This window comes from Tympanuchus pallidicinctus, unplaced genomic scaffold (assembly GCF_026119805.1).
Source record: "Tympanuchus pallidicinctus isolate F22 unplaced genomic scaffold, pur_lepc_1.0 scaffold22, whole genome shotgun sequence".
Lineage (NCBI taxonomy): Eukaryota > Metazoa > Chordata > Aves > Galliformes > Phasianidae > Tympanuchus > Tympanuchus pallidicinctus.
The window spans coordinates 39540909-39568767 of NW_026294739.1; the positions used below are offsets into that span (position 1 = coordinate 39540909).

At 37.8% G+C, this 27859-nt stretch overlaps 1 protein-coding gene across 4 annotated transcripts; it reads right to left on the minus strand.

The window, feature by feature from the left end:
* Positions 1–281: 281 nt before the first annotated feature.
* On the minus strand, positions 282–27848 carry LOC128082251 (dipeptidase 2-like). 4 transcript variants are annotated; one of them, XM_052686224.1, is made up of 12 exons: positions 27747–27822; positions 14255–14425; positions 8988–9258; positions 8122–8248; positions 7533–7662; positions 7065–7206; positions 6156–6225; positions 5565–5741; positions 4985–5072; positions 4254–4329; positions 3227–3362; positions 282–2028 (listed from the first exon to the last, which is right to left on the minus strand). In XM_052686224.1, the coding sequence occupies exons 3-12, from the start codon at positions 9116–9118 to the stop codon at positions 1831–1833; spliced, it is 1275 nt and encodes a 424-aa protein (XP_052542184.1). In that variant the 5' UTR covers positions 9119–9258; positions 14255–14425; positions 27747–27822; the 3' UTR covers positions 282–1830. The 4 variants fall into 4 exon arrangements, with proteins under 4 accessions (XP_052542184.1, XP_052542185.1, XP_052542183.1 ...); XM_052686225.1 differs by lacking the exon at positions 14255–14425 and having other exon boundaries at positions 27747–27848; XM_052686223.1 differs by lacking the exon at positions 27747–27822 and having other exon boundaries at positions 14255–14465.
* Positions 27849–27859: the final 11 nt, after the last annotated feature.

A 27859-nucleotide genomic window follows, 5' to 3' on the forward strand; every position in this document is an offset into this window, starting at 1 on the left:
CACATTTCCCTTTCAGAAGTACCTGCTAAAACTTCTCTCCAGGTTAGGCTGCATTTGAATGAAGATGAAGCTAACTACCCACCTCCAGGAGCCTTAAAGCCCATAGGCTTAAATCTATCTGACTTTCTTCTGTCTACCGTGGCGGAACTAGCTTCCAATGCAGAGAGGCTCAGTAGCCTCACAATACCATGACCTTCCTTCTGCAGCAAAGTTGCACAGGGTTTATTTCAGGGCTTCATATGGTTTTGAACTTTACACTGTTTTGTGAGATTGCAACAGCATCTAGAAAATTTTAAACAATATTTTATTTAATTTCATAGTTTTCCATGGGATTACAAATAAAATGTTACACAAAAGTCAGAAAATAAGCACAGATACACTACACATAAAACAAGGAAGTAAACCACAGTTACCTATACTATCATGAAATCAGAACGATACAAAGGTATTATCCACACCTTCAAGGAGACAAATGTATTTTGAATCCATGCTTCAGTAATAGGAAAAAGGAGGAGAAATTAGGCAGGAAATTGACAACACAGAAATAAAAAGGCATCTTACATTTCAAATATGCAATTGACTTACTATCACAGTACTATTTTTGTGAACAGAGACCATGGGTGGCAGTTTTCCAGCAGCTTTTGAAACTATTAGCAGAAGTAAGAATGCAAAGTAAATATCTACATTATTGCATTTATCATTTGACTAGCATCACGTGCTTTAAAAACAATTTGTGATACCAGTTAAGCAGTATTGAGAAGACAGAACTTGTGCTGAAATTCTCCACTGTATATCCATAAATAGTCTCAGTATTTGTTGAGAAACTATTCTTAAAAACTTGGTTTGTTTGCACTAAAATATTCAACACAGCTTGCAAATAATTCCTCAAGTGCCTCTAACATATTCAGAATATACTTATCAATGAGACCAGCCTATTCAGACGAGCTAATTAAGCTTCATTTTGAAGCAACAGCAGGAACTGTCTTCCTCCAGAAACACTACTGGCACACGTACGCAGGAATGGATGGCAGGAGCAGCCTCAAGTTATTCTAGAGAAAAACTGACTTGCTGTTTCAATTCTGTTCCTGCTTGACATTATCCTCAAATTAAACAAGAGTACCTACAACACTACCTGAACATCTGCTCCTTTATTCTGCTAACATCCGAATATGAGCCACCTACCTTTTCCCTTCAGTAATTCTCCAGCTTCCCATTGTCCTGGTCAGGGTTCAAAAATGAGTTTAGTACTACAGAATAGCTCTCTAAAGCTAAATGTAGGTATGAAAACTGAATTCAAGTATCCACATTATCCAGTTTGTTGTCTAAACTAAAAACAAAAACCAAAAAACACACACAAGCACTCTTCTACACCTACTAGGGTGGGAGCGTCTTCTTCTTCTAACCAGTGGTGACTCCTGTACCATGTAAAAAGAAGTTATGTTTGACAAAATCCTGGTACAGCTGTCTCAATATCATAATCGTGCCCACTAAAGCCTGTGTGGTACTGCTGATTCTAGACCCTGGTATTAACATCAAATGCCACAACATGTGTACCAAAATCATGTGTCATGTATTAGAGGATTTGTTTATTAAGCACAACTATTTTCTATTTACAAAGTTGCTCCTGGTTTGATCAGGGTGATAGAATTTCTCACTTCTAATTCTAAATGCTTTTGCCACAACATTTAAAATCTATGCTAACTTTCAAGTGTGCAGGTGAAAGTATGGAAACAGTATTAAATATTCTAGCCTAGGTCTACATTAACAGCTCGTCCCTCAGAAGGTAACTAGTGGCATAAATTTTCTTCATTCTCTCCAGAATCCACGATACTATAAATAATAATATAGTATTAAATATGGTACAAATACAAGTGATAGACTAAATGACTGTGCCATAGAAGGAAATCCAAAAGACCTGTCAGGTTGAATCTGAATATTATGTAGGTCTAGGCGACAGGAATTTTGTACTTCTTCATGAGGAATTTCACTCTCACCCACATCCATCCATTCTCCATTATTGTTCCGCACCTAGAAAAATTCAAAAGATTGCTACGATGGCAAAAATCTTAATGTAGCTGGCAAATTCAATGCTATTTCAAGTGAAGCAACTCAAACTGCATTGCAAAAGCATATTTGAACTCGAGTAAAACAACATCATTATCCTCATATTTGCATTCCAATGAAATATTTCACAGTAATAGTTGCAAATGAATTACAGCAATAGTCACAGTACTGGCTTTTCTTTGCCTCAGCTTCCACTGCATGCAAATGCATTAATTGAAAGGCCGTAAGTAAACAAACTCATAAGCATTCTTCCATAAGTCAGCTCATATCCACAGGACAGAATTTCCAAGATGTCTAATTCAGAAGGAAGAAGATCAGAAAAAAATCGCATAGGCTGATAAAGTATGATGAATGTCTGCCTTTTCACATCAGGTTGCCACACATACAACTCAGCAACAGGCAGATATTCTGGCAGAGTAGTTGGAATAGTACAAAACTCCTTAATTTCTTTACACATAACATACCTCAAAAAGGTAAATGGGAAAAAAAATACATTGTCTATAAGGTCTTGTGTATAATACCTACTTATTAAATTCTGTAAAGAAAAACAAGAATAGGCAGGCAGCTTGCAATTTGCAACCTAGGCCTTTTCAAAAGTTATCACTTAGGGTATTCTTACTTTTTTCATACTATCTCTTTTCTTGCCACTTCTCCCTCATTCTTCTTGATTCCTTTCTGACATTTGTACTTCAAGTTTGCTGTGATCTAGTTGTTACACTTACTGTCTGTTAGCGACCTAGTCATGACAAGAGCCATTTGGAAAGGAGACTGATCCTAGGACAAGAACTTAATTGATTTTCAGGAGTCAGCATTCCTTACTGCATCAACAAACACAATTAAGAAAAAGGTTTATGTGGTAGGAAAATCATCAGCTTCTCCAAAGCGTGCAGTGACTGTGTTTAGAGGTCAGTTATGTTTACTTGTCTACACTACCCCAGAGAGAAAAGGCCCCACAGAGTTCCATCCACTCTCTCTCTCACTTCCCTTTATTCTGCTAATATTCTCTTACATCTCAGTTTCTTTCCTGGCGTTTGGAATTACTACTGTAAGTACTTACTTTCCCTCATGACTCTCTCATTGTATATATAAAAAAACCAATACATCAGCAGTATCTCTCTTCCCCTTAGTAAGAATCAGTATTCGGTTTAGTTTTTAGTCTTACGTTTTCCACTTCCCTGAAGACACGGAGGAAGTTTTCCTTTAAGACCCCTTTTAGTTCAGTTTCATTCCACCCTCTTCTAAGAAGTTCCTCAATCAAAGAAGGGTATTTTGAAACATCTTCCAGTCCCTCAGGGAAACTGTTGGCAAGAGCCACACAAGAACATTCAGCACAGATCGCTTAAAAATGTACCAAAATATTTAAGTAGTCTTTTGCACATATTCTCTTTTAGAATGAGCATTTTTTATACCCACTTCTTCCTCTGAGATGTCATAAAAATGAAGAATCCAACTGATGTAACACAAAGCAGGACTGAGACAACATTGAAGACTCTTTTTCGCAGAGAGGATCTCAATAGAACTAAACTATGCATTCTGAAAGGAACACGCACTTACGTGCAGGCAGGACAACAGCATCGAACCTCCTATATGTGGCCTTGAGAGTAGGAGGAAACATCTGTATCACCAGATACAGTTGCCCAGAAATGAACAGAAAAGATTATGTTTTTGACAGTTCACTATGTTCTGCTTTCCTCGAGAATATGCCAAGGATAGCTGATTGAGCCCAGAAGGCAGGGGTGGTTACACAGCCCCAAGGCATTTTAGGCTTTTCCTTCTAGAAAGTAACAGCAGAGAGAAGAGTTTTGCAGCAGTCACAGAATCATAGAATGGTCTGGGTTGAAAAGGACCACAACAATCAGTCCTGGGGTAACTCATTTACCTTCTGAAGGGTGAAGCGTATTTTCTGTAATTCATCACTGGTCTGGAAGAAGGCACCCTCCACCATCGTTTCTGCATGCACAAACTGCTGCCTACAGCACACATTTGCAAAGCTGACTATACATTAGGGCTGGTGTCCTCACTTAAGGCACTCATTCTTGCATGTAATATTTGTGTCCTTTCTTCATACAGCTTGTTTAAGCATTCATCACAGGAAAATGTACTAAGACTCTTTTAGTCTATCTTCTTTTTTTCCCAAAAGGAATCAAAATTTAAAGAGCAAATATCAATGTGTTTATGATTTTACCAACCGTTCCACTCCATCATAGTCACCACCAATTCCTATTGATTCTGAACCTGCAATTTTCTTTATGTGATCAAAATGATCTGAAAGAAAATAACAAAGAAAACAACTTGTAAGCATATCCCAGGAAGAAATAATTCAGTTCAGACATACTGGCACCAGACTACTGTTCATAAACATGTATTCGTAGTCAAATTATTTTTAAAAATAGCTCAGAAGACACCCTGATAATACTGGTTAAATTTTAATAGCACAGTCGATGCATTCAGAATATTTACTCGTGCTCATCTGGGTATTCTATGTTGCAAAGTGCATCAGATAGCAGTCTTCAATATAACATCTAAAGCAGTGAGATATAAACGAAGAAAAAGACGCAGTCATCTCTGCACATTTATTCCCAACAGAAAGCCCAAATATACTAACAGATTTTTCATTACCCATTACATACCAGTGTTTTGGACTCTTAAGTGGAAAGGTTTAAGGTATTTTCCAGCAAGTAACAATTACTTTGGGATTAATAGTTCTTGGCTTTATGTAGGAGTATCAGTTCCTCAAGCTATGCACCCTGTAGCTCTTGCTATAGTTTAAATGAACATCAGCTCCAAAAAGACTCAGAGCTGGGATAGTGTGGGGAAGGAAATAAGCAAACAGTACCATTTACACAGTCTGAAAAATGACCCAGATGGCAAGAAATTCTTGGAAGCCACCCACAGAAATCAAAATGTATTCACTTCAAACCTGCTAGGGTAGAAACATTAACAACTTTTCTGCCACAGGCCAGTACATCTGCATTGAATGTCACCATAATAATCCCCTTGTTCTTTTTCTGAAAGAAAGGAAGAGACTGGTGATGAGTGTCCGTATGTGTGTCCTGCAAACGTCATAGGCATCTTGTGCAGAACCTTTTCTATCCATCCACCAGTGAGCATAACAACAATACACATCAAAGGTCAGATGGCAACACAAGGCTTTGCCTTTCTGCCCTTCGCCCTGGATTCATTACATCCTCATATGGCCTGAATCACCAGAGTCCGGTGACAACATCAAACAAACTCTATCAGAATTTCAAAGAATTTGCGACCACTTTATTCTTGTAAAGAAAGATAAAACACAACCCAAAGAAGATACTTCAGAAGTGAACGTGTAACTTGCTGCTCTGGGATCTGCTTAAATCCAGTTCATAGATGAGGGGGTGAAGTGTAAACACTGTGATTTGCATGTATAAATTTGCCTCAGACTAGTCAAACACTGGCACCTCCCCCTCATTTTGTTGCTTTTGGTTTGTTGTTTGTTTGTTTGTTTGTTTTAAAGCACTCACCAGGTTCAGGAGGATATCATCAGGAACATTTCTGGAGTGATTACAAACAGAAAATGCAGAAGAATGGCTGAAAATTACTGGTGCTTTTGAGATACGTAGTGCAGTTTTTGCTGTGGAATATGAAGTATGAGATAAATCTATCAGCATACCCAGACGATTCATTTCCTTTACCACTTCCTAGAACAGATTTACAGACAACAGTGTCAGTATTGTGTTTCCTTAAAGGAAATTATTTAGATGATGTATGTAACCAGATAAATTCTGCAGCTGTCAGATTTATTCACTCACAATTAACTACAATACCACCACATGCTCAAACCAAGCTTAATCAATCCAAAATAAATTTTTTGAATTGTTATTCGCATCTCACTACTTCCACTTTATTTCACACATCAGAACTGTGTTGAAACAGTTGTTAGAATGAAATCTAATACATAAACATCACAAATTCATACTTACTGAATCCTAATCACTCCTAATTAGCAAGCACTTACAGAAATAGTTTTTAATGATAAGTTGTTCTTGAAAAGGTCAGAAGTTGTTAGTTGCATGAGAGATTGATTAGATTATCAATCAAAAAGAGATCCTTACTTGGCCGAATGCAGTCAAACCAATAACATTAGGATAAAAGTTGTGTATTCCTTTAGATGAAGATTCAGACCTTAAAAAGAGGAGTGAGAGAGGAGAGTCATATTCTGCAGACTACAATATCAGCTACTGAAACATCATATGTTATACACAATAAAGCCATATCACACAGCCAAACTGCGGGATAATGAGCTGCACAATAAGTATCTTGTTCACATAGTGTTCCATATATTTACTGCTCAGGTCTGTTGCATGTTTGTGTAAAAAAGACAAGCTTCCCAATGACAATGACAAGCCTGAATTTTTCTGATTAAACAAAACTTCATCAGAAAGCAAATGTGAATTGTCAGCTATCCGTCAGCCATAAAGCCAGTATGTTTCAGACTTCTGCACACAGCTTTCTTTTGCCTTAGTTTAAAGGAAGTTTGTCAATTCAACAAAGAGTAGGTACTCATACTCTGAGAGAGGAACTGAGTAACCATCTCCATAGCCGCATATGGGACCCATGATTTTGAGATGATGGCTTTAAAGTCTTCTTACTGCCAAGTTCTTAGAAAGCATTTACTAACTTTAAGCCACATTATATTCATCATCTTATTTTGTTGTTTTTGTCTGTTTTGACCGATGCAACCCTCTCTAATAAAACAAAGCAGAAGGCAACTTTCCCGTTTTTCTATTGCTAACAAAGTTTAAAAGTTTCTAAATTGTCAGTGCAGGAAGCACTGCACAACAGATCCTTCAGACACCCACTTGCTACAGGGCAGGTGATCGACCTCCCAACCTTGTCATCCTTGACTTTGTTTGGACTGAGTATGACACAGGCAGACTTTATTTGAATCCACATTTTTCCCCCTCCTGGAACTGCCACCACATTGCATGATATGGTTACACAAACACATGCACATTAGTTACCAAGGAGTATTGCAGGAATGTGTTAAAGTCATGTAACGAACACCTAGGTCATAATACATCCTCAATGCTGCCAAACTGCTGTCAATGGAGTGACCGCCTTCTATTCCAATCAAACATGCAATCTTCCTACTGTCAGAGATACCTGGAAACATCAAAGTAATTCCAAAGCAATTTCATACACTATCGAGAAAAAATGGTTATTCAGAGTTGCAAAAATAATACTGATGTTTTCGTAAGACAGGAGCTTTATTTCAGTGTATACTTATATGGAAAATTATCTTACAGCTGCAGCAAGCCAGGGCTTTGCACAATCAGATATTGTAGTTGAATAGAAAAATGGAAGTTACTCTTTAAACTAGGATAGCTAACTTGCTAACTTGCCCGCTTACAGTTTCTTCTCTTCTGCACATGCTTTTGGAAATCTAATTAAAAAAAAAAAAAAAAAACAGCTGCAAGAGAGAGTATCACCTTGGGAAGTTGTTACAAGTTCAAGCTCTTTGTAGCTGTTACACATCCTCTTGACAACATCAATTTGCTCTAAGGTCAGACGCACAGCATCCTTGTTCTGAGCGCTGCAAAGAACATACACTGACCAAAACTGAAAGAGACATTGACAAGTAAACTAGATGATCTGTGTTCCAACTGGGAAGCTACAGATTGCTAATAGTGGAGTTCACAAGTACAGGTCAAAGTGATTTCTTACAGTTTACAAGCTACTATAATTTTTCCCCTCTGAGCAAAATGTTGTGCAATTCAGCTCTCCCAACTTACTAAACAACTCCACAATACATGCGGAAAAGCAGATGTAACTTTTTTAATATAATTCATTTACCAGAAAGCAATTGCTGCTGTTTTGATTAAGGGTAGCTGGATTATAAACACGAACATTTGCAATACAAATGACACAGAAAAGTGCCTGTTGCTTTTCAGTATCATTTTGTCTCTCAGAACAGAAAGAGCCAGAACCAGAGCCAGTAATACCTCTGTGATTGGGAAGGGAATGAGACAAGTGTAAAAATGCGTCCTCATACAGGCTCACTGCCATGACAGTACGTACCTGAGCTCCCACATAACCAGCCTTAAGTTTCAGAAGGTTCGTGTGTGTCTTGTTGATTTCTCTTAAGTTGACTTTACTGATTCTATTTTGGTAAAACATTCTCAGCCGTAGCACAAAGTCATTGTGGCTAGAATAGAAAACAAGTAGGGTGGAAATAAATTGTTCCTCTCCTAATCCAAATGTAATTTCTTCTATTCTTCTTAGTTTTACAGACCAATAACTGCCAATAATCCTGGTTTAACAGATACTAAAAGTATCCTTCCTTTGCAAAGCATCTTTAATTCTTAAAGCTCCTTCTAATCAGGACAGCAAGAAAACTTTATGCTTCTCACTTTTACTGCTGTTATGCATCTGTATTTATTTTTTTCCCCTCTATTTCTGAAGGAATGGAAGAATAATATCTTCATTCTAATTCATGCATTCATGCCCATTCATGCTAATATCATCCACCATGCTCCTTAGAAGCAAATGTTCATTATAACCAGTGCTTCTGTTCTCAGGTTAAAACACATCAGAGATATCATTCCTTCTAGTTGTAAGGATACTCTTTCAAACCACGGTACCTGCCTTCTAACTCTGTAAAGAAGTCATCACTACCAAAGATGCCACTAAATTATGGGAAGGAGACAAGGGCAATTTCAATTCAGCATTGAAATCTCACCAGAAAATCACAAATGCATTTAGAGTAAGACATTCTTGCATTAACTAGCCTATGAATTGGAATTCTGTCCAGCTGATAAATCTCAACAGTAGCTAACTACTATGTGCCAGGAATAGTCTGCATCCCAACTTATCCTAACACATTTTAGCACCTCTTCCTCACTTATGAAGATTCATTGAGAGTTTAGTTGAAGACGTTTACATACCCATCAATTAAACGTGTATCTTGCATCAGTTTGATAGCTCTGTCTTTCATTGATTTCTCACAGATGAACGGCACCGTATCAAAGAGGAACATCAACAGCCACAGCAACAACTGTGTTGGATTTTGCTTCATTTGCAAGTTTGTTAAAGCAAAGAGATACCACAGTATTCGCTGACCACAGTTAAACAGGAAAATTTCCGGTCTGCAGATGCAGGTTTAACAGTACAAGCAGAGCCAAAACGCCCTCTTCCTGGTAAAGGCAGCAGTTGGTTCTGTAAGAAGAAAGAAACAACAATGAAAAGAACGAAAGGTGGGAACTGGAACAGTAAGATAGCTGCATTCTCCATAAAAATTTAAAATCTGTGGCTATTATGCTTTTGCACCTATAACCACTCCATAAACATTGCTGCTGACCAGCTGACAGGAATCATCTCCCCATTTGGAACTGATAGTGAGCCTGACAGACTCTAGACCCCCATTTCCCCAGAGCAGCTCCCAAAATACCATAACAAGATAGTTTTTCCTGTTAGAACAACTTTAACTGGTTTGTTGCCACTACTGAGGAAACCTGACACTGAAATGGCATGGATACATTTTTTGAGGAATTCCAAAAAATAAGCTTCTCCCTTATCAGCAAATTCCTTTTTTGTTGAAACACACAGCTCACCAGAGCTTCTGCAAAGGAAAGCTATTGAAACCCTGCACTTTCTCTAAAGTACGCTTTGTGCCAAATTTCAGAGAGTCACTTTATTTCAACGAGGAAAATGAGAAAATGAGTACAGTAACTTCAAGAGCAATCAAGGTATCATTTGTTGGTTAGTTTTTTTTGTTTGTTTGTTTGTTTGTTTTTTTTGTTGTTTTTTTGTTGGTGTTTTTTTGTTTGTTTTTGTTTTAATACAGTAGTAAAGCACTTATACAACAGCTTTTTACTTGCTGAAAAACAAGATGATTTCACAAACAGGCTAGAAACACCTGTTGTCTAGAGAAAAGTAAATGTAAGATCTGTTAGGAAGCAAAAGGACATTTGCATGGAGAAGCTTTTTTCCTATATTCAGAGTTACTGGCAAAATTACTATAAAGCTGTTTGAGAAGCAATCACCTCCTTTGTGCATTGTAGTGAAATCCTAATCTAGAGGCACTTAATGAATTATTTCAAACCAAAGTTCTGCTAGGATTCTAATGTTGTGCAGCCAGAGCTGAAGTTTTTCCAAAAGGCAACAACAAAAAAGAAAAAATAATGCTAGCTTTTCGTTTGTTGCTCTCTGAGTTAACATAGTTGGTGTTTATAAACCATTTTCCAGTAGTACAATTTTTTTTGTTCTTATTACTAACAGAAATTGTTTTCATGAATTGTTTCCAGAGATAAAAACAAACACCAAATCTCTAAAAGGTGATAAAATTAAAAGGCAAAAAAGACATAAGGCAGTGAAAAGCAGCACAGTGAAAATCATATTCTTAAGATTCTTGTATTTCCAGACTACCTACACATGGCTTGCTCCATAAGTAATGTCTCCTCGTTATTTCCAAATACAACAAAGAGCACAGTAACCCTGTCTGAAGAGCAAATTCTTATCTACAAAATGCCGTTTTTAAACATAATGACCACCATCAGCTCATCATATTCAACAGTGATGAACAAGAGCCTGCATGCCACACTCATAAATATCTGCACTAATGGAAGTGACCCAATGTCACTGCTGCCACACACCACCCACTGCCTCTCTGTGCTCACATCCACTGGTTGGTCTCCATAAACATTCTGCAAGCATCAATGAATGTCAGTGGTGCCATTTTTTCTGCACAGAAGAATTCAGTTCCATACCTTTGCTTCATACGCACTTCCACATCAGCTGCCATGGAACTTCCACATGCACTCCCACATCACTCTCATACATTCTGTTTATTGCAGCTGACAGGAGAACAGTGCAGTATACAAGAACTCCTTCAAAAGTAACGCCTCCTATTTTATTAAGTTGGACCACGACAGCAGAGGCAGATGTCGGTGGTACAGCAGCAGGAGGTTGAGCTTTTGCATCAATATTCTATTTCATCTTGCTGTGTGACAGATGGCTGCAGTGGGGTAGACTGATAAATGGTATTTGACACGAAAGTGAGCACGAAGCATGAAGAAACAACTTCACAACTTAGATTTAGAAATACATAGACTGCTATTCTGAAAAAATCCTTCTACTTTGATGTAAATTGCTTTTTTAAGAAGCTGCTTAGGCCTTTTCTGTTCCTTTCACAAGATTTGGGAGTGTGCTAAGTTGTGCACACATGTGTCAGAAAGTACTTTTGAAGAGAAGTATCTAACCCTATGTATGGAGAAGTTTAGAATCAATCCTGAAGTGGTGTAGGAAAGAAGACATAGGACAGGTGAATAAACACAACAATATGCAGAAGGTCTGCAAAGCAGCCAAGTAAATTGCTCTCCCGCATACTGCTTTTGTTCACTGCCACATCTTTATGCTTGTACACAGCAAAAGTTACTGGAAAAGTCATTTTCTCATGTTGTTGTTTCTTTCTTCTTTTTTTCCCTTTTTTTTTTTTTTAATACTGTTTTTAGCAGAAAAAAATATTGAAATGCCATTGGTAACCACTGTGATGTGTCAGTTCTGAACAAGCAGACTTCAGTTTTTACTTTCACTCAGACAAACTGAATACTGGTCTTGTTCAACATCTTCATCAGTGATCTCAGTACAATTGCTTTCCAACCCCATCATTCTTCTGTACGCAGTGTAGCCACAACAATTTGGAGTATCAGACTTAGAAAAGCCACCAGTAGAAAGCCCAGAAGAAATGAGTTTCTGAAGAGATGGAATAGGCACAGTCAGTAAATTCCTGACAGCCTTGATATTAATACTTGTGTTTGCTGAATTATAATGCTCAAATGTGCAATAAACTAGAGCTCACAATTTGAGCTAGTAATACTGCCTGAAGAAAGTTCATCCTCACACAGTCCAGATAAGCTGAGAGCTCAAGTAGGTAATAGTAGGGTATTTGCTACTGAAGTATAGGAGATTGATTGCTTTGCCCTTTAAAACAATTCCCTCAGAACTTCTCTCAGAAAAGGACAACTACTGAATTTATTTCCTGTTAGGTTTCCACACTTTACTGTTGCTTTTTTTTCCCTGTCCATAGTTTCTAAGACTTTGACACATTCAGATTACTGAATCCATTAATTTTTAAATAGATTGGAGCTCTACAAATGCATCTTATTATCTAAAGACTACAGATGAGAACTATTTTCTCAGCAGTCCTAAATAACTGAAATTCTTCTGACGTCAGGACTGATAAGCATTATGGTGTAAACGCAGAACAAACCAGAATAGCCTGCCAACTACTTCTACAACACTGTGTCAGAGCACATACCATCAGGCAGAACTTCCTCCAGGTTAAGAGTTCTGACCTCAGTGTTGGGAGGGAGATCCCCAGGGGGAGTAGGCTGGTCTCCTCTTGCACAGACACAGCAATGCTTCTTTCCTAGACTGCAAACCAGAACCCTCAGAACAACATGTACTTGAGCAAACAACTCTTCGGGGTTTCCCTCTGCAACTGTACTCCCAGTGGTATGGATTGCATTAGGTTCCAAAGATACAGACAGAAGACTGCATTTGAAAGGGATTCCCTTCTTTCCAGTCACCCCATTTGGGCCCCCTGTCACATGCTTCTATTGTGGTTTAAAAAGTTTCACTTCTCCTGTGATCCTCTCCATGCTGGCACAAACCATGTCCCCTCCTGACTTTTCCCAACAATTGGGTTTTTTTAGTAGGGTTCTGCCAAGTTTTGAAATATTTCCCATATTTTTCAGATGTTTTTCTCCATCATTCAAAAATAATGCTACAAAGCAGAAAGATACACATACAAAGGCCATGAAGATGACCATTAATGAGCATTAACAACTGAGTTTTACCATAATGAGTATACTGCTCTGATAGGAAGTAATGAACTTTCCTTCATCAACACAAAGACGCTTGCTGAAGTACTTGTGCCACAGTGAAGTTTATCCCCATACCCAAATATGAACTCTCAAATAAAGAACAATTTTAAAAAGAATGTTTTCAAACACACCACAAATGTTTTATCTTTTCGTACTTGCCCACATTTTTTCAAATCTGAAAGAGAACACAGTTCTGTTTTCTTCTGATTGTGACACGCAAGAGAAAGATTACGGGGAACAGCAGTTACTGGAAATGTTATCATTCTTGTAGTCCTTCTCAAATGGGAGTGCAGCCCTTGAGAAGTTGTTTTTCTTCTATAAACATATATCAGAAATATATGGACATTGTAAAAACCCCAAAGCTTAAACAAAACAGCATTTCTATAGAACTGGAAAAAGCAATATGTTAAAGCACACATGTAGACTTGTTACTACAACAAAAAAATCTTTCTAATTTATAAAATGTTCGTTTTGTTCTTAACATTAAAGTATGTAGGATGTTAAAGAAGGGAGAAAAAAATTACTCAAGCATCAGAACTTATCACAAAGGCAAATCAGCTTTTGAAGACAATCTTCAATTTCAGATTCTTCATTTTAGAACACAACTCATATCTGCAGCCTCTTTCTCTAGAACTCTACCAGATCCTAAGAAAATGATTGAAAAAGGACATTCATTTGTTCAAAATTCCTAATGAGAAAGTACCAAGCCTTCTTCATTCAGTAACATTGTTCTGATGCTACATAAATCTGTTACACACTATAGATTTGGATCCAAACACTCACTCTTTTTCCCCCAGTATTATGTCCATAGCGATTTTCAGGAATACTTTTAAGCATGAAACATACCTGCACGTTCCTCAAGCTGTTCAACTACTAACAGTAATCACTTATATATTACCAATTCTCCATTCTATGTATTTGTTCAAAAACGCTATGAGAATTTCCTACTTAACATTAGTCTCAAGTTATTATAACTCAGGAACACACAGTAACAGTATTTTCTGTTTCATGCTGATACAGCCTGTGTAAAATATTCTTTATATTTTGACAGTAGCACTAATTTATCTTTAAGACTATTTAGGTAAAGAGGACAGTCACTTGTATCTTTATTCAGAAACCACTTCTTGAAAACTGAAGGAGTATTGTAAGCACCAGGCTAAATTAAGAACATGATATACAAAGCACCCGTACTTGAACAGCAGTTAATATAAAAAAAGAAAGCCGTACAGTTTTTTTTCCATGCTGACTGAGCAGAGTTGAGAAGTGGATGTTGACATGAGATTTATAGCTTTTTCTGATTTATCTAAAGGCTCCTTAGAGCAGGTTACCTTCTTAGGAAAATGTAGCAGAGTCGTAATCCACGTTCCTCTTGTCGAATGCAACTGTTAAAGCCTGGCACCAGATCCTCCTGGCATCAGGACAGCAAGCAAGTAATGTCCTCTATTTCTTTAGCTCACACGTTACAGGCTTCGCACACAACAGGCGTCTGGGGATTGCCCCTGCACAGGAATGAGGTCTGTGAGAAAGTTTCCAGCTCAGCTACCGCCCACTCACACAAGCATCGGGCCGCACCGTGCGTCCTCCCTCTTGTGGCAGACTTCTTGTACAGTACATCATGGGTCTGTTCATAAAAAGCGATGCATTTAACATCACTCTGTTTTAGACAAAGGTGCCTTCTATCACAGACCGATTTATTTTGGAAAGGATTTTTGAAGAGACATCATCTAGACCAGCCTCCTGACCGCAGTTAAGCTAATTTCAGTGTTAGATCAGGTTGCTCAGACATTTATTCTGCCTTCAAGGAAGACCATACAACCTTCCCAGGCTCCTGTTCCAGTGCTCAGTTGTCATATTTTTTTCCTTAAATCCACTGGAATCTCCTCTTATGCAAACTGTGATGGTTGCATCTCTTCCTCTTACTGATCCGCTTAGAGAAGACTCTCAAAATTGAATTTGTAGGAAAAACAGGCACAGTATGCACTTCACTGATGACCTGATTTTGCCACATTTACTATATTCTAGACTTTGATGCTATACCTACCAGGTTTTAATCAGGACTCACAATGCCATTGTATAGAAGTTAAAATACTCACAAGTTACAGATGACCTTTTAAAAAAATATTTCCCTCTCCAAACTTCTATATTCTCTGTCTTAGAGCTGTCAGTTTGGAAATACAAAAGAAGTACATGCAACAGCATGATCCTAGAGGTTCACAAGAAATATAGTTTGCTAATAATCATTTTTATTCTACTTTACGCTTTCTACAGAAAAAGCAAAGCATCACCATAATTCTGGTTATGCACTGCAAAGAAATAACCAAGTCCCAAAACATTCACCAGGCTGTTGCACAAGGCACATTCTGACTGGAGCATATGTATTTCATCAGTCCACTCATCCCCAGTACGTGGAAATTTAAACAGAAACAAAAACATCTACATTACTAAGAACGTTAATTTGATGGACTTCACTTAAAAATTTTCGCCATCAACTTGAGTGGACCAAAGCACACTAAGTGAAACAAATATTTTCTCTATGAAGTAACTGCTGCCTTATCTAGGCCAGATCCATTTGTATACACGTGACAGGAAACCCTCTCCCAAGTATAATTTAGAGTTGCAAATAACAGATTAAAACAGGCTCACATTCACTTTCCTACTTGTGTTCTAGTTCTACCTCATGTTTCTTTTTTAGTTCTCATCCCCTTCCTACAAAAATTAATTAGTATCACATAACTATAATTGCCTACAATTTTTCCTCCTATCTTCTCTATTTCCTCTCCTAGCAAAGCCAAGTTTAATCTCTGAAATGATTTCTATCTAAAACTATTTCCACATGCCTCCAGGAAAATCATGCTTAACAACAACCCCTTGTTCAAGAACAACTTTTCCTGAGCCACTAAGCTACTGTTATAACTTTTAATGGCTTAACTCTGTAGATTCAAAGCATAAATAGATTTTTAAAGCTGCTACGAAGCAACTTATTTGGCTCACAGTCATTTTTTATATCATTTTATTTCAGTGGCACTAGATGAGCCTTAATGGCTGTTTGGTTTTGATAGTTCTTATAACGTGGCACTTGGGATCTATGGCTTTCCTGCAGAGTCCATCTGGCAGGACTGTTCTCTTAATAGATAGCCAGAAAGCTATTTTTTATTGTCCAGAATTACACAGCTGCTTCTGATAATAGCTATCCCTATGTTTATATCATGTTTTATCCATCTCAGATACATTTTGGAGCAAGCTGAGAAGCTACAAACTAACAGCAGCACTTACACTCATAACAGCTGCTGTCAAGACACAAAGGGAGAACATAATGTGTTGGAGCTTTTTTTCACAATACAAAGACTTGTTCCATACTGAGCAGAGCTCAAAATGCTAGCATTTTCACTACCCACACAGATTAAACTACAGATTAGTGCTGCTCAGAAAGCAAGGTTTTTGAGTTGGTTGTTTTTGTTTTTTGCATATGCAGATGTGTATGGTAGCAGCCAATTTAAAGTGAACTTGGGTTTCTCTAGAATACTTGTACCCTACAAACTCACAGCAACATCTTTCTTGCATGCTAGCAATCTAAGCATATGGCACGGAATCTGTGTATGAATCAGCTTTTGAACTTCACCATTGCACAATGGCTTAAGGATGAGCCACACTAACTTAATATTACAAATGCAGCTTACCAAGTACTTGAACATGGTGTCCTCCAAGAAAAGATTGCAATCTCCTAGAACATCACTTTGACAGCTCTTGAGCACAGACATCAATATTTTAAACACAAAATGCTAAAACATGTTGGGAACAGGAAATCCTACGTATCAAGATTTCTGTTTGCATAAAAATGGCAATATTGGCAGTTTTAACTATTGCAAATGAAATTCCAGTTGTTTCTTCTACTGATGCCAGTATTACTTTCAGGTCCTAAAATGGAATGAGTTTGTACTCAGACTTGGGAAGTTCACTATTTGTTCTAATCTGTTGAAATCAGCATAGTTGCAATATGTTTCTCAGTTAAAACCTCACAAGAAAAAAGTCATCTAAACTTGAGAACCAAACGGGTCATGAGCCACATCAGTAAAGTTGTTTTTACTTTTTTCCCCTATATTCCTCTGTCTCGGTTTTGGGGATGGCTGAAGCTGCTACAGTTTCATGACCCCAGTTCAACCACCATCAATGAAAACAGTTAAATTATGCCATCTGTTTATGAACTTAAAGAGCCACAGTGTCTGACAGTTATTGCCAAGTGCAAAAGAAAAAGGAAGGAGTACAAAGATGAATGTTGTGGTTTTTGTTTTGTGTGTGTTTTGTTTGTTTTTTAAACCAGAGAGGCTTATTTTATTTTCTTGTGTTTGGAACAGAGAAAAGGCTTCATGAAGCACACAGAGTTTTGTAGTTATAGGAAAGCTCAATGTTTCCCATAACTGAAAGTAAATAGAGCAATGAGGTCAGTTACTTTACAGGATGGACACAAATGTGTACTTCTTTGACACTCAATGACTTTCAGCAACGTTTTGTACGAAAACCAAAATTGTTGGAGGTTCTCCTAAGTAAATATTGTAATTCAGAGTTAGTTTTTGCAGTGTATTAGAAAGATGAAACAAGCAGCTGAAGCGAAAAAGACGTTGTGACAAACTCATTTAAATTTTTATTTTAAAATACTGCTAATATTATGAGTCAATACCCAATTAGCAAAGGAAACCACTAATCTGCTTTCTCTGTTTCTTTAGCTGCACATTTCTGTTTTATTTGTTTTTAGTTTTATGCGCTTTGAAGAAAAGGAAAAGTTCTTGCCACAAGGTGGCAGGCGCTTCCCAATGGAAAACTAATCTGATCTTCGAACTGAGGACACATAGGTGGTTGCCAAGACTGTATGTCATTTCTATGAAGGTCACAAAGCTTTTGTGGACAATAGAAGCTGTTGGTGACATCTAATCTTTTAGTCAAACTATAACCAAAGACTTCTTGGATCTAAAAAAAGAAAAGTACTTAGAAAAATCATTTTCTATTCTGGATTGATTTCTATACACACATTCCTGCTCAAAAGCAGAATTCAGAAAGCTCTATTTCTTTCACTTCCCACTCCAGTTTTTTTTATTAGGGCAAATCCATTCATATCTATTTAAATTAGCAGCAACTCCTTGTGACATTTAGGCCCCCACAGCTGTGCAGGGCAACAAGCTCCACTGCCATGCATGCATCTGAGCACAGAATTCTGAGAAAAGCCAATCTTTGTGGCATCAGTAAGAAAACCCAAAATAGAGTGAGAGTTTACTTATCTTCATTTCTACCACCTAATAAAAAGTGTTTTTTAAATTGAGTTTGACATTTTGCTTTGAGTTTTCTGGGGATTCCTGTAAGTCATCACTGCTGTCTCTAACCTGCAGAATACTTCCAGGTTGATTTTCACAGAAGTCTGAGTCTTCCTTACTCCTTCCTACCCTTCCCTGACAGGAAGCAGCTATTTTGTTTTTGGCACCCTGCTGGTATAATTCTGAAGTACAGATCTGGACTGAAGCTTCATATGTTGAAAACTAAACTATATTTTTGGGTAGAGCACTGAAAATTCTTTCTGTGCCTTGGCCCAAGCAATGTTTATATTCTGAAATATATATGTTACTTCTACTTACTTCAGGATGATTCTAGGGAAATGAAAGATCAGACTGCTCAGGAAAGACAGAAGTGTTACATCAGCTGAAGCAGCCCAGATCATGCAATCAGCAGCAAGGACATTAGTCAGGGTGACTTTGAGTTGAAGCGTGTGCTGGTGCTTAAGACTGTTCCCACAGAGTACTCTCACACCTATTGTCACAGAACCACAGGTGGATTGTGGTGGTAGGAAGGACAGTGTTTTTAAAATAAATGAATTAATAAACAAAATATAGTAGAATAGTAAGATAAACATTTCAAGCATTCAGTCTAAGAACGATTTGACATTTTTTCTTACATTTTCAAGCTCATTGTGTGCTACTTGTTCTTCTAAGTTGTAGTTATTATAAAGTGTGCTACCAAGACATAACAAAATATACTATAACAAATACATTTCTGCATAAACATAATTGAAGTTGTATGAAGTATTAATTGTAGATTATATTACTTTAACAAGAAAAATTATATTTAGCTCTTAGCAAACCCAATTTTAAGCTAGAGCTGAACATATCGTCCTTCTCACCCTCTTTGCGGGTGTAAGAGCCAGCCAAGTACTTTCAGGAAAAAAAAAAAATCTCTTTCGAGAATCAGGCAGTTCTACCAGAAAACTATTACAAGAACAGCTCTCTTGTACAGACATCTTTAACTGCAGGTTTGTCAGCGCACTTCAGTATATTGGAAGAATCTAGGTTGTAGATTTCTTTAATTTTAGTTTTATTTCTACTGTTTAAAACAACACTGTTTATGTTCCATTAACTTTTTGTGCAAATATTAATTCCAGGGAGAAAGCCAAGCCATTTATTCTATAAGATGCTGGTGAGCATGACAGTATGTCAAGAATCTTGCAGTTTTTTTTTTCCTTTCACTTACACAGAATAAATTGAGGCAGCTAAGGTTTTCTAAGCATCTTCCCAGTTTCAAGAGTTAACTCTGACATTTTCATTCTTGACAAAACCTTTTATATTTATACACACACATGCAAACACAGAGAGTAAAGACAAACAGTATTTGGATTCTACCATAACATCCGTGGGTCACTCCGAAAGTAACACCTCCTAGTTTATTACCTTGGCCCACAACATCAAGGCTGGATGTTGGTGGTACAGCAGTAGGGACTGAACAATCCCACCAACAGTGTTACACGTTGTTGCTGCGTGACAGATGGCAGCAGAGGGCAGTCTGACAAAGCAGAGTCTGATGTGGAAGTGTGTAGTAAACAAAGGTGTAGAATTAAATTCCTCCATGCAGAGAAAATGACATCCATTGATATTCATCAACACTTGCTGAAAATTCATGGAGACCAAAATGGTGGATGTGAACATAGGGAGGCTGCGGGTGGTGCTTTTTTAGCAGCGACATAGGAGGCAATCCTTTCAGAGTGACCTACTTACCTACCACGTCACTCAGCTAAGCACAGAAGTTGCAGGACAAAGGAGAGCAGTGAACTAAATTAGAATAGGGCTACAGAGGGTCTAACAAAGATTGCTATACCTCATTATACTCCAGTACAGCTACGAATACCACAAACACTTGTTAAATAGTAGGTTCCTACTGCGCTTTCACTGAAATATACGTAGGATGCTCTGAAAGTAATCTGATGTGAAGCATAACTGTGCTCTTAAGCATTCATAGCTTATGTAAAAATGAAAACACATATACATGTATATATACATTCAAAGTATTCCTAAGAAACCTCAAAGCACATTTGTATTAGGGCCTCTTTGTTAGATTAGAAAATTTGCCCTCTGGATATTCACTATTTCTGAGATACTTTTTAATCTATACACCATACTGTGATGCTTAAGAACAGGTTTCTTTAATTGAGGACAGTGTCAGTAGTATTAATAAGGCTGTAGATTAGGAAATTTATTTGGTTCCACTGGAATAAGAGCTTCCTTGCAGCAGTGAGATGAAGTTGCCATGGAAACCTATTTGCTAAGGTGACATTAAAACGCAGCATGGACACTTATATTTCTCTTTTTGTAATAAGCAACATTTAGTGATACGGCCAGGAGTGACTGTTATTTGCACAGCAAGAGACCAGGTCTTACTCAGGACAATTACTGGAGAATCTTTGTCATGCTCCAGGGCTGGCTAATTGACAGTGTATCTTGTTACAGAAAGAGGAGTGTTAGGAGATGGATCAAGCAAGTGATCTGAACTAACAACTAACCAGGTAAGACAAGTAAACATGTACACATGAAAAACAGGTTCATGAACTGACCTTAGCGTAAGTTATCACCGTGGGAAGCTATCTGAGGATATTCACAGAAGAATCTACTTTTCAAATCAAACTACATTGGAATTGTAATAGCTTCTCACCTTCCTTCATCTAAACACTAATAAATCTGGCATTTAACAGGGGAAGCATCTCTTGTCCACTGTGAATTTCTCATTCTAGCTTTCACAACACAGGAACAGATCCTCACACCCTGCTGGGTGTGTGATTGCACTTTGCACAGAATCAATGATGCATTTACAAATAATCACATAAGAGAATCCAAATCAAGACCTCTTTTCTTCCTTGCAAGGATAGAATGAGAGATATCACCCATACCACTTCGACCACGCTTAGTTTGTAAAAGAGCTGTGTACAAAACCACAGGAACACATAGGAAGAGACATGTCATTGGGGTCAAGACAACAAGCCAGAACACATTTATTATTCTCTACCAAAAAAGTAAGAAGTATCAATGAACATCCTGTTTCAAAGGTTTGGTACTTCTGATCTAGTTTAACATATCTGCCAACAGTGTATGCACAATGATTTTCTGTAACTTTATTCCAATCTGATTTCTTTTAAAGCCAAGATCATGATCTGTTACTCACTTGCTTGGTCATGAACAAATAGCAAGCTTAGTCAAACAAATCTACCTGCTTCATCAAAAATTAAGCTGCATAGGAAAGGCTGCAAGCAAAGCACAGACATGCTGCTTTTGACTGTTCAAATGAAGTAGTCCGACTTGTAAATTCTAGGTGAGGCAGTAGTAACTTAGTGCTGATTGTAAATACTCCATCTTCCACACATTTATCTCTCCAGCAAGGAAGACATGGAAAAGTCATGTGAAGGATTTAGCAGCACACAAAGGAGTGTGTGTTCAGTCCGACTTGCCTTATCATTCCCATCTTTGAGCATACTTAGGAGACTTGAAATCATCGGTATCTACTCCAGATAACTGTTTCAAAGAAGGTTACTGAAGTGCTCAGCAAAGTTAAAGGCATCATATGCTTCAATTTACAGAGAGCCAATTATCTCCATACTACTGCTTATAGTCAACTGTGTGACTGTTGTAACCGTTGTGTCCCCTAAAAATGTCACTGTCTGAATTATGAACTGTTGCAGTTTTTAAGTTTCCATTGCCTAAAGTGTAGAGCCCATGGTACTTTGTTTGCCAAGTATCTAGCTAAAGCTGAGGGGTTTTTTTAATTATTATTATTATTTTTTTTTTTACTGGAGCATTAATTTCATTTCTCATCTAAATCATCAGCATAGCAAAAGTTTTTCATGGATATTTGGAGCATCATCATAACCTCAAGTAATTGAAAAATACTGTTACTGATTCTTGACCAAGAAGGAAGAATTACTGAAGGCTGGAGTCAATAAATCAACGGTAGCTGAGCAATTCATCTTCCTAGTTTGCTATTCGGCTTGGATATATTTCTGCTAGCACTCTCCAGAAGTTACAGAAAAAGCATTCCCAGAGTTCAGGTCACAGGGATACAGTTAACATAGATAATCTGAGAGTTAACTGTTAAAACCAGATTTTGGGTTACTGGGTCATACACTGTGGAAGTTACAAGATGTCAAATAGCTTAAGGTAAAACTGATTTTTGAGAAATTGCTTTCCATGTTTCATAGATCTCCTGAAATGTAAAGAGAAGAATGCAAATGTATGTAATTCAAACCTGCTGGGGAATAACAAGATTGCTTACATGCTTACACAACATGGAACTTACATAAAAACACTCCCCCTTGTAACCTTACAGAATATCCAACTACAAATGACTCAGCTGAGATGTACCACTATTATTACTCAACTTCCCCTAATGTGAGCATATATTGCCCACTGAATTTAAAATCTTCACTGCAAATCAGAGTAAATTTTGCCTGCCTTTCTTGCTAGTGAAAAACCTGAAGTAAAAAAAACAAACAGCATAAAGTTCAACTACAGAGAAGGACTTGGATTAAAAACTTGATGCAGAACAAGAGAAGGCCAATTATATCCAGGGTAGCATCAAAAGAAGGGTGGCAGCAGGGCAAGAGAGGTGATTGTTCCCCTCCTCTCTGCCCTCACAAGGCCCCATCTGGAGCACTGCATCCAGGTGTGGGGCCCCCAGCACAAGAAAGTTATGGAGAAACTGGAAGGGTTCAGAGAAGGGCCACAAAGACGGGCAGAGGGCTGGAGCACCCCTCCTACAAAGAAGGGCTGCAGGAGCTGGGCTTATTCAGCCTGAAGAAAGCTCCAGGGAGATCTATTGTGCCTTACACTACTTAAAGACAGCTTATAATCAGGAGGGAGACCAAGTATTTCCACAGGCAAAAAGTGATAGGACAAGTGGGAATAATTTTAAACTAAAAGAGGGGAGATTTAGATTAGACATTATGAGGAAATCTTTGACATTGACACAGCTGTACAGAGAGGCTGTAGATGCCCCATCCTTGAAAGCTCACAAGGCCAGGTTGGATGGGGCCCTGGGAAAATTGATCTAGTGCCCAAGTTAGTGGTTGGCAACCCTGCCTGCGACAGGGGGTTGGAACTAAACAATCTTTAATGTCTCTTCCAAGCCATTCTATGAAAAATACAGTTTTGAACACCAAACATTGAAGTCACAAAAAACATGGAGTAAAAGAATTCTTTTTTTTTTTTTTAAAGTAGTGTCTTCATTATATGCCCAGCATGCAATAGCTCAGCTTTAAAGAAAGAAAAAAACAGCAGATAAGGTATTTAACATAGCATATGCAGCATGCAAGCATTATTGAGACTCCTTAGCTTTTTATCATATATATATAATATATATAATATACGTAATTTTTATATACAATATATTATATAATACATATAATTTCCTTTCTTTAGCACATTTTATGTTCTAGCATTTTAAAAAAAAAATCTTTATCTAAGCACACAATATTAAAGAGCACCTCAAGAGATAAAAGAGCTTGGCAAAGATTGTTATCAGTTGTTTTAGTTACTATATGGCAGGCTGCTCAGAGGAAGATTGGACAAAAATGTTTCTGCTTCCTTGATCTGCATCAGGTTAAGTATGATCTGTTTATTACCACCATCATTTTCTACCTTGGAGACTGACTTTAAAAGTCATTATAAAACAGCTCTCCAAGAATGAGGAAAGGCAAAGCTTTTGAAGCTTTCTACAGGTGCAGTCTTAGACAACTGTCTGAATGTGAGCAAGTACATCCACAGATCAGCGTGTACATAATTTGGCCACCTAAAGTAGTAATTATGTAAAAGTTAGCTTTTATTTATTTATTTATTTTTAATCTGTCCCATGAGTTTCTGAACACCTACCTTTGTTTTTGTTATATATCCGAGAATATTCTTTTGCACTGGAATTGTCCCCTCCCCACTACAGGAACATGCGTTCACACAGCCTACATTATCCAAGCAGCAGTTTGTCTTTAATCTGGAATACACTGCCCGCACTCAGCAATTGTATCTGAGCAAGTTGGGCAGTAAGCATGCAGACTATTTCGTTCTGTGGCCTGAATGTCCTAACGGCTCTCCTTTGAAGTTTTTAGAGATACTTTCTATCCTTATTACCCTCAAGGAAGAAAGACTGAGCTCCATGGTATAATTCATGTGCAAATATACCTGCAAAACAGATAAACTACTTACATAAAATACAACTAAGTTATTTCTAGTGAATAATCTGGATGTGCCATGAAATGAAGAATAGGAAACCGTTCACCAGTACCCTCAAGTCAGGGCAAAACAAAATAGGGGGTTTTTTTGTTTGTTTATTTTGGTTTCTAGACTAAGGCTGTTCCATAAATCTATAGGAAAGCAAATTGGCCGTACGCTTCAGCTCCGTCTGCAACCCAAAAAATTGAATGAGAGAAACCTGAAACTCACAAGATTGACACATTGGGAAGGACAATATATCATGAGATCAGTGCAGTTACAGCACTGAAGGACTTCAACTCGAAACAAGTTATTTATAGTTCCAAGTACCTTCCATTAAATCAGCCATTATTTTAATAATTATAAGAAAAAAAAAATCAGGTAGAATTTTACATACAATTATTTAACCTGGGAAACAAATCAACAGCCTAATCAGATGAAGAAATGATACTTCACACTTGTTCCTTGCAAATTTTAGAATAAAATGTAGCAAGAACATCTGCCAGATTAGAATATTTTCAGTGTTTTGTTCATGGTATTTAGTATTTACTTAGTCTTTGCTAAGTACTGAAAGCCAGCAGAAGACAGCTTGGAGAGCGAAGTGAAACAAGCCACAAGAACAAAGGATAATTAGCAGTCTCTGGTCAGAAGTATGTTGTTGAGGTAAATGTTATTTATATTAATTATGAATATATTACAACTCTCTTCTTTGTGGGGCTGGAAATGGAGAGCACAGAACACTCTCCTGTTTGCCACGATTTCAGTGTTTAGCCTATATTAACATCAAAGAAAGTGCTTTGATTTGCTATTGTTGCTTGACTGTATATTCGACAAGCTCAAAATTCAGCCAACACATAAGTAACACAATGTATAGCCAAAAAAACAGCCTATAACCCTATTATTAAATCTTACTAAAGGGAAAAATAATGCAAACTGAACTATCAAAAAAAAAAAAAAAAATCAGTAAACCTCACTTTGTTGTAAGACTTAATTGTACTGTCTCAATTGCAATATCACGGGGCTCAGCAGCTGTGCTGGAAACTGTCATCAATTAAAGTGAAAGAGCTATCTTCTCAATTGCTTTAAATCTAAATCCTTTTTACCAGAAAAGATTTTTACAGCTCAATAACATGCTCATGTCTAGTTGATACTCCTCAAAAGGGAACAAGATCCATCGTCACAACTGAGACTTCACTTGCCTATGTGCAGCATAGTATCCTTTCAGCTAGCTGTATGACTAAATCCTTTCTGTTCACTGAAGGCTCCCCTTCATGCACAAATGCAGCCTCATAACAACCAGGCAACTATTGACCAAACTCCTGTCCAGCTATCCAAGACTAAAAAGTGGGAAAGAATGACTCTTCATTACCCCAAATGTTCCAGTTTATTTCAGACACTATGACATAGTACAGTAACAATTTTGAGGTTTTCATGTTTCTATCTTTTCCTATCACACTGTTTTTGGCATTTTCACAGTCCGAGTAGGATACACATCTAGGGGATGTTTCAGTTCTTTCATGAAAGGATTACATGGGTTGGAAAGGAATTGAATCTGGACTCTCGTTTTCTGGGCCAGTGTATACAGAGCAGGCAGCAGGACCTCCTGCCTGTCTCACGGTCATTCTTCAAGAGGAACAGACACTGCACGTTCTCTTACCAGGGTACAACCAGGCTTGAGAGCACAAGAGTGGACTGCTGGACTGCCACAGTCCAAACGCAGGTTCTTCAGATTCACCATTGCCTGTTTCCTAGGAGCTACATCTAAATAGCTCATCCCTCAGCCTAATGTACTTTTTGGCCCCAGTCACCTTATTGAAGAGTACAGTATATGAAGACAGATGCTAAACTCTAGGCTATGCACTGGACTTTTGAGGCTGGATGCCTATTTGTTCTCTTTTAAATGAATCTGGGTCTGAGATGCAATCCACTTTCTTCAGAGAAAGAGAGAGGAGCATGACAGTAAGACTTCTGCTCCATGTGAGGCTTGAGTGGCCTCCTTTCACTCAAAAATTAAGACCATTAGAGAGCTAATGCAGAGGTATCAAAAAGCTGAGCACAATTATGAAGCCAGTAAGAGTGATTTGCAACATGGCATTCAGCATAATTAGGAGCTGAAGCACCCATTAGCAATCAGAAAATGGACAAATTGGTTTGTACCTATGTAGGCTAAAAATGTTACCATTTCAATATTACCATCTAATGTTTTGTTTTTTGACTCCTACCCTCATTCCCAATGCTGACTTCTCCCTCTATTCTCCTAACTGTGGGAGTGCTAATTTGTTAAGAGAGCTCCAGTGTTGTCATACTTCTACAAGACCTCTAATACCTCTTTAGTGATGATTCTTCATGTGAGGCCAATGCTCTCATTTAGCCTGAAATCAACTCATATGAAGGTAACTGCATCTGGAATCCATTTCAGTCTTGATCTAGGCGACATCTGTCAAATCTTTTAAAGAACAGCAGAATTTGTAGAGCTAATTTCACACTGCTTGTTTCACATTGATTTTATGGTTTCTGTATTTGAAGTAAAAGTGCTTAGGATTTTACAATACCACGCAGTACATGAATGGTGCTAGCAAGTCAGACATTACATCTTTCCTTGTTATTTGTGCTCTAGCACTTAGAGTTTCTTGATTTCTTCCATTTAGCTGGACTAATAGATATGGCTTATGTGTTAGTAGGGTTAGCTCCCTACCACAGCATTTGCTGTGGTATTCTCATGGATGGGGAAAATCACACGGTCAAAACCAGACCACTTGAAGTAGTTTAGAAATAGCAGAAAGAGCAAATGAGAAGCTTTTGCCTTTTTTGGAACTTTTAAATATCACAGTAACCACAGTTTTAGGATAAGTTTTTGAAAAATGTGTAAATAACAAATGGAAATTATTTCCTTTCAAGTAAGACCAGCCAGGAATACTCCCTCAGCAGCCACGCTCCACCTGAAATCAAACTTGCAGTATATCAGATCACCACTGAAAACAAGCTGAGCTTTTCCACCTGATTTGCATAGCAGGTCAATAATGCTTTCCATCCAGAACATTCACACTCCTTTTCACTTCCTTCCCCAGTCAAATCTCTCATTGAATTCTACAAATGCTAGAGCAGCATAGAGTGGGGCTTTTTTGTGTTTTCGTTACTTTCTTTTTTTTAAAATTATCTGAATTGTATTCCAAAGAGGGATAGAAAAGCCAGGAACACCCATTTTGCAAGGTGTAGCAATAGGGCAGATTGGTACAACAAGAAAAGTACAACAACAAACATGCAATGACAGAAGGACCAGCATAACAGAAAAGTACTGTAAAGGAAGAAGATGACTCACCTGTATCAGAAGATTCCAGGTTCAGAGGAGGAAGCTTTACCAAGGAAGGATCTGCAAGAAGAGATCCTTCCCCAGTGGCAGTCAGCCATTAAGTGAGGTCTAGGAGAGGTGCA

What these genes read in the sequence shown, in the direction of transcription:
- LOC128082251 (XM_052686225.1), bottom strand. Translation starts at nt 9,118, where the DNA reads ATGAAGCAAAATCCAACACAGTTGTTGCTGTGGCTGTTGATGTTCCTC. An exon ending in ACTTGTAACAACTTCCCAAG is followed by an intron (nt 7,207 to 7,532) that starts GTGATACTCTCT and finishes TGATGTTTCCAG; the next exon opens with GTATCTCTGACAGTAGGAAG. An exon ending in TCTTCAGGGAAGTGGAAAAC is followed by an intron (nt 2,029 to 3,226) that starts GTAAGACTAAAA and finishes GAATTTTTCTAG; the next exon opens with GTGCGGAACAATAATGGAGA.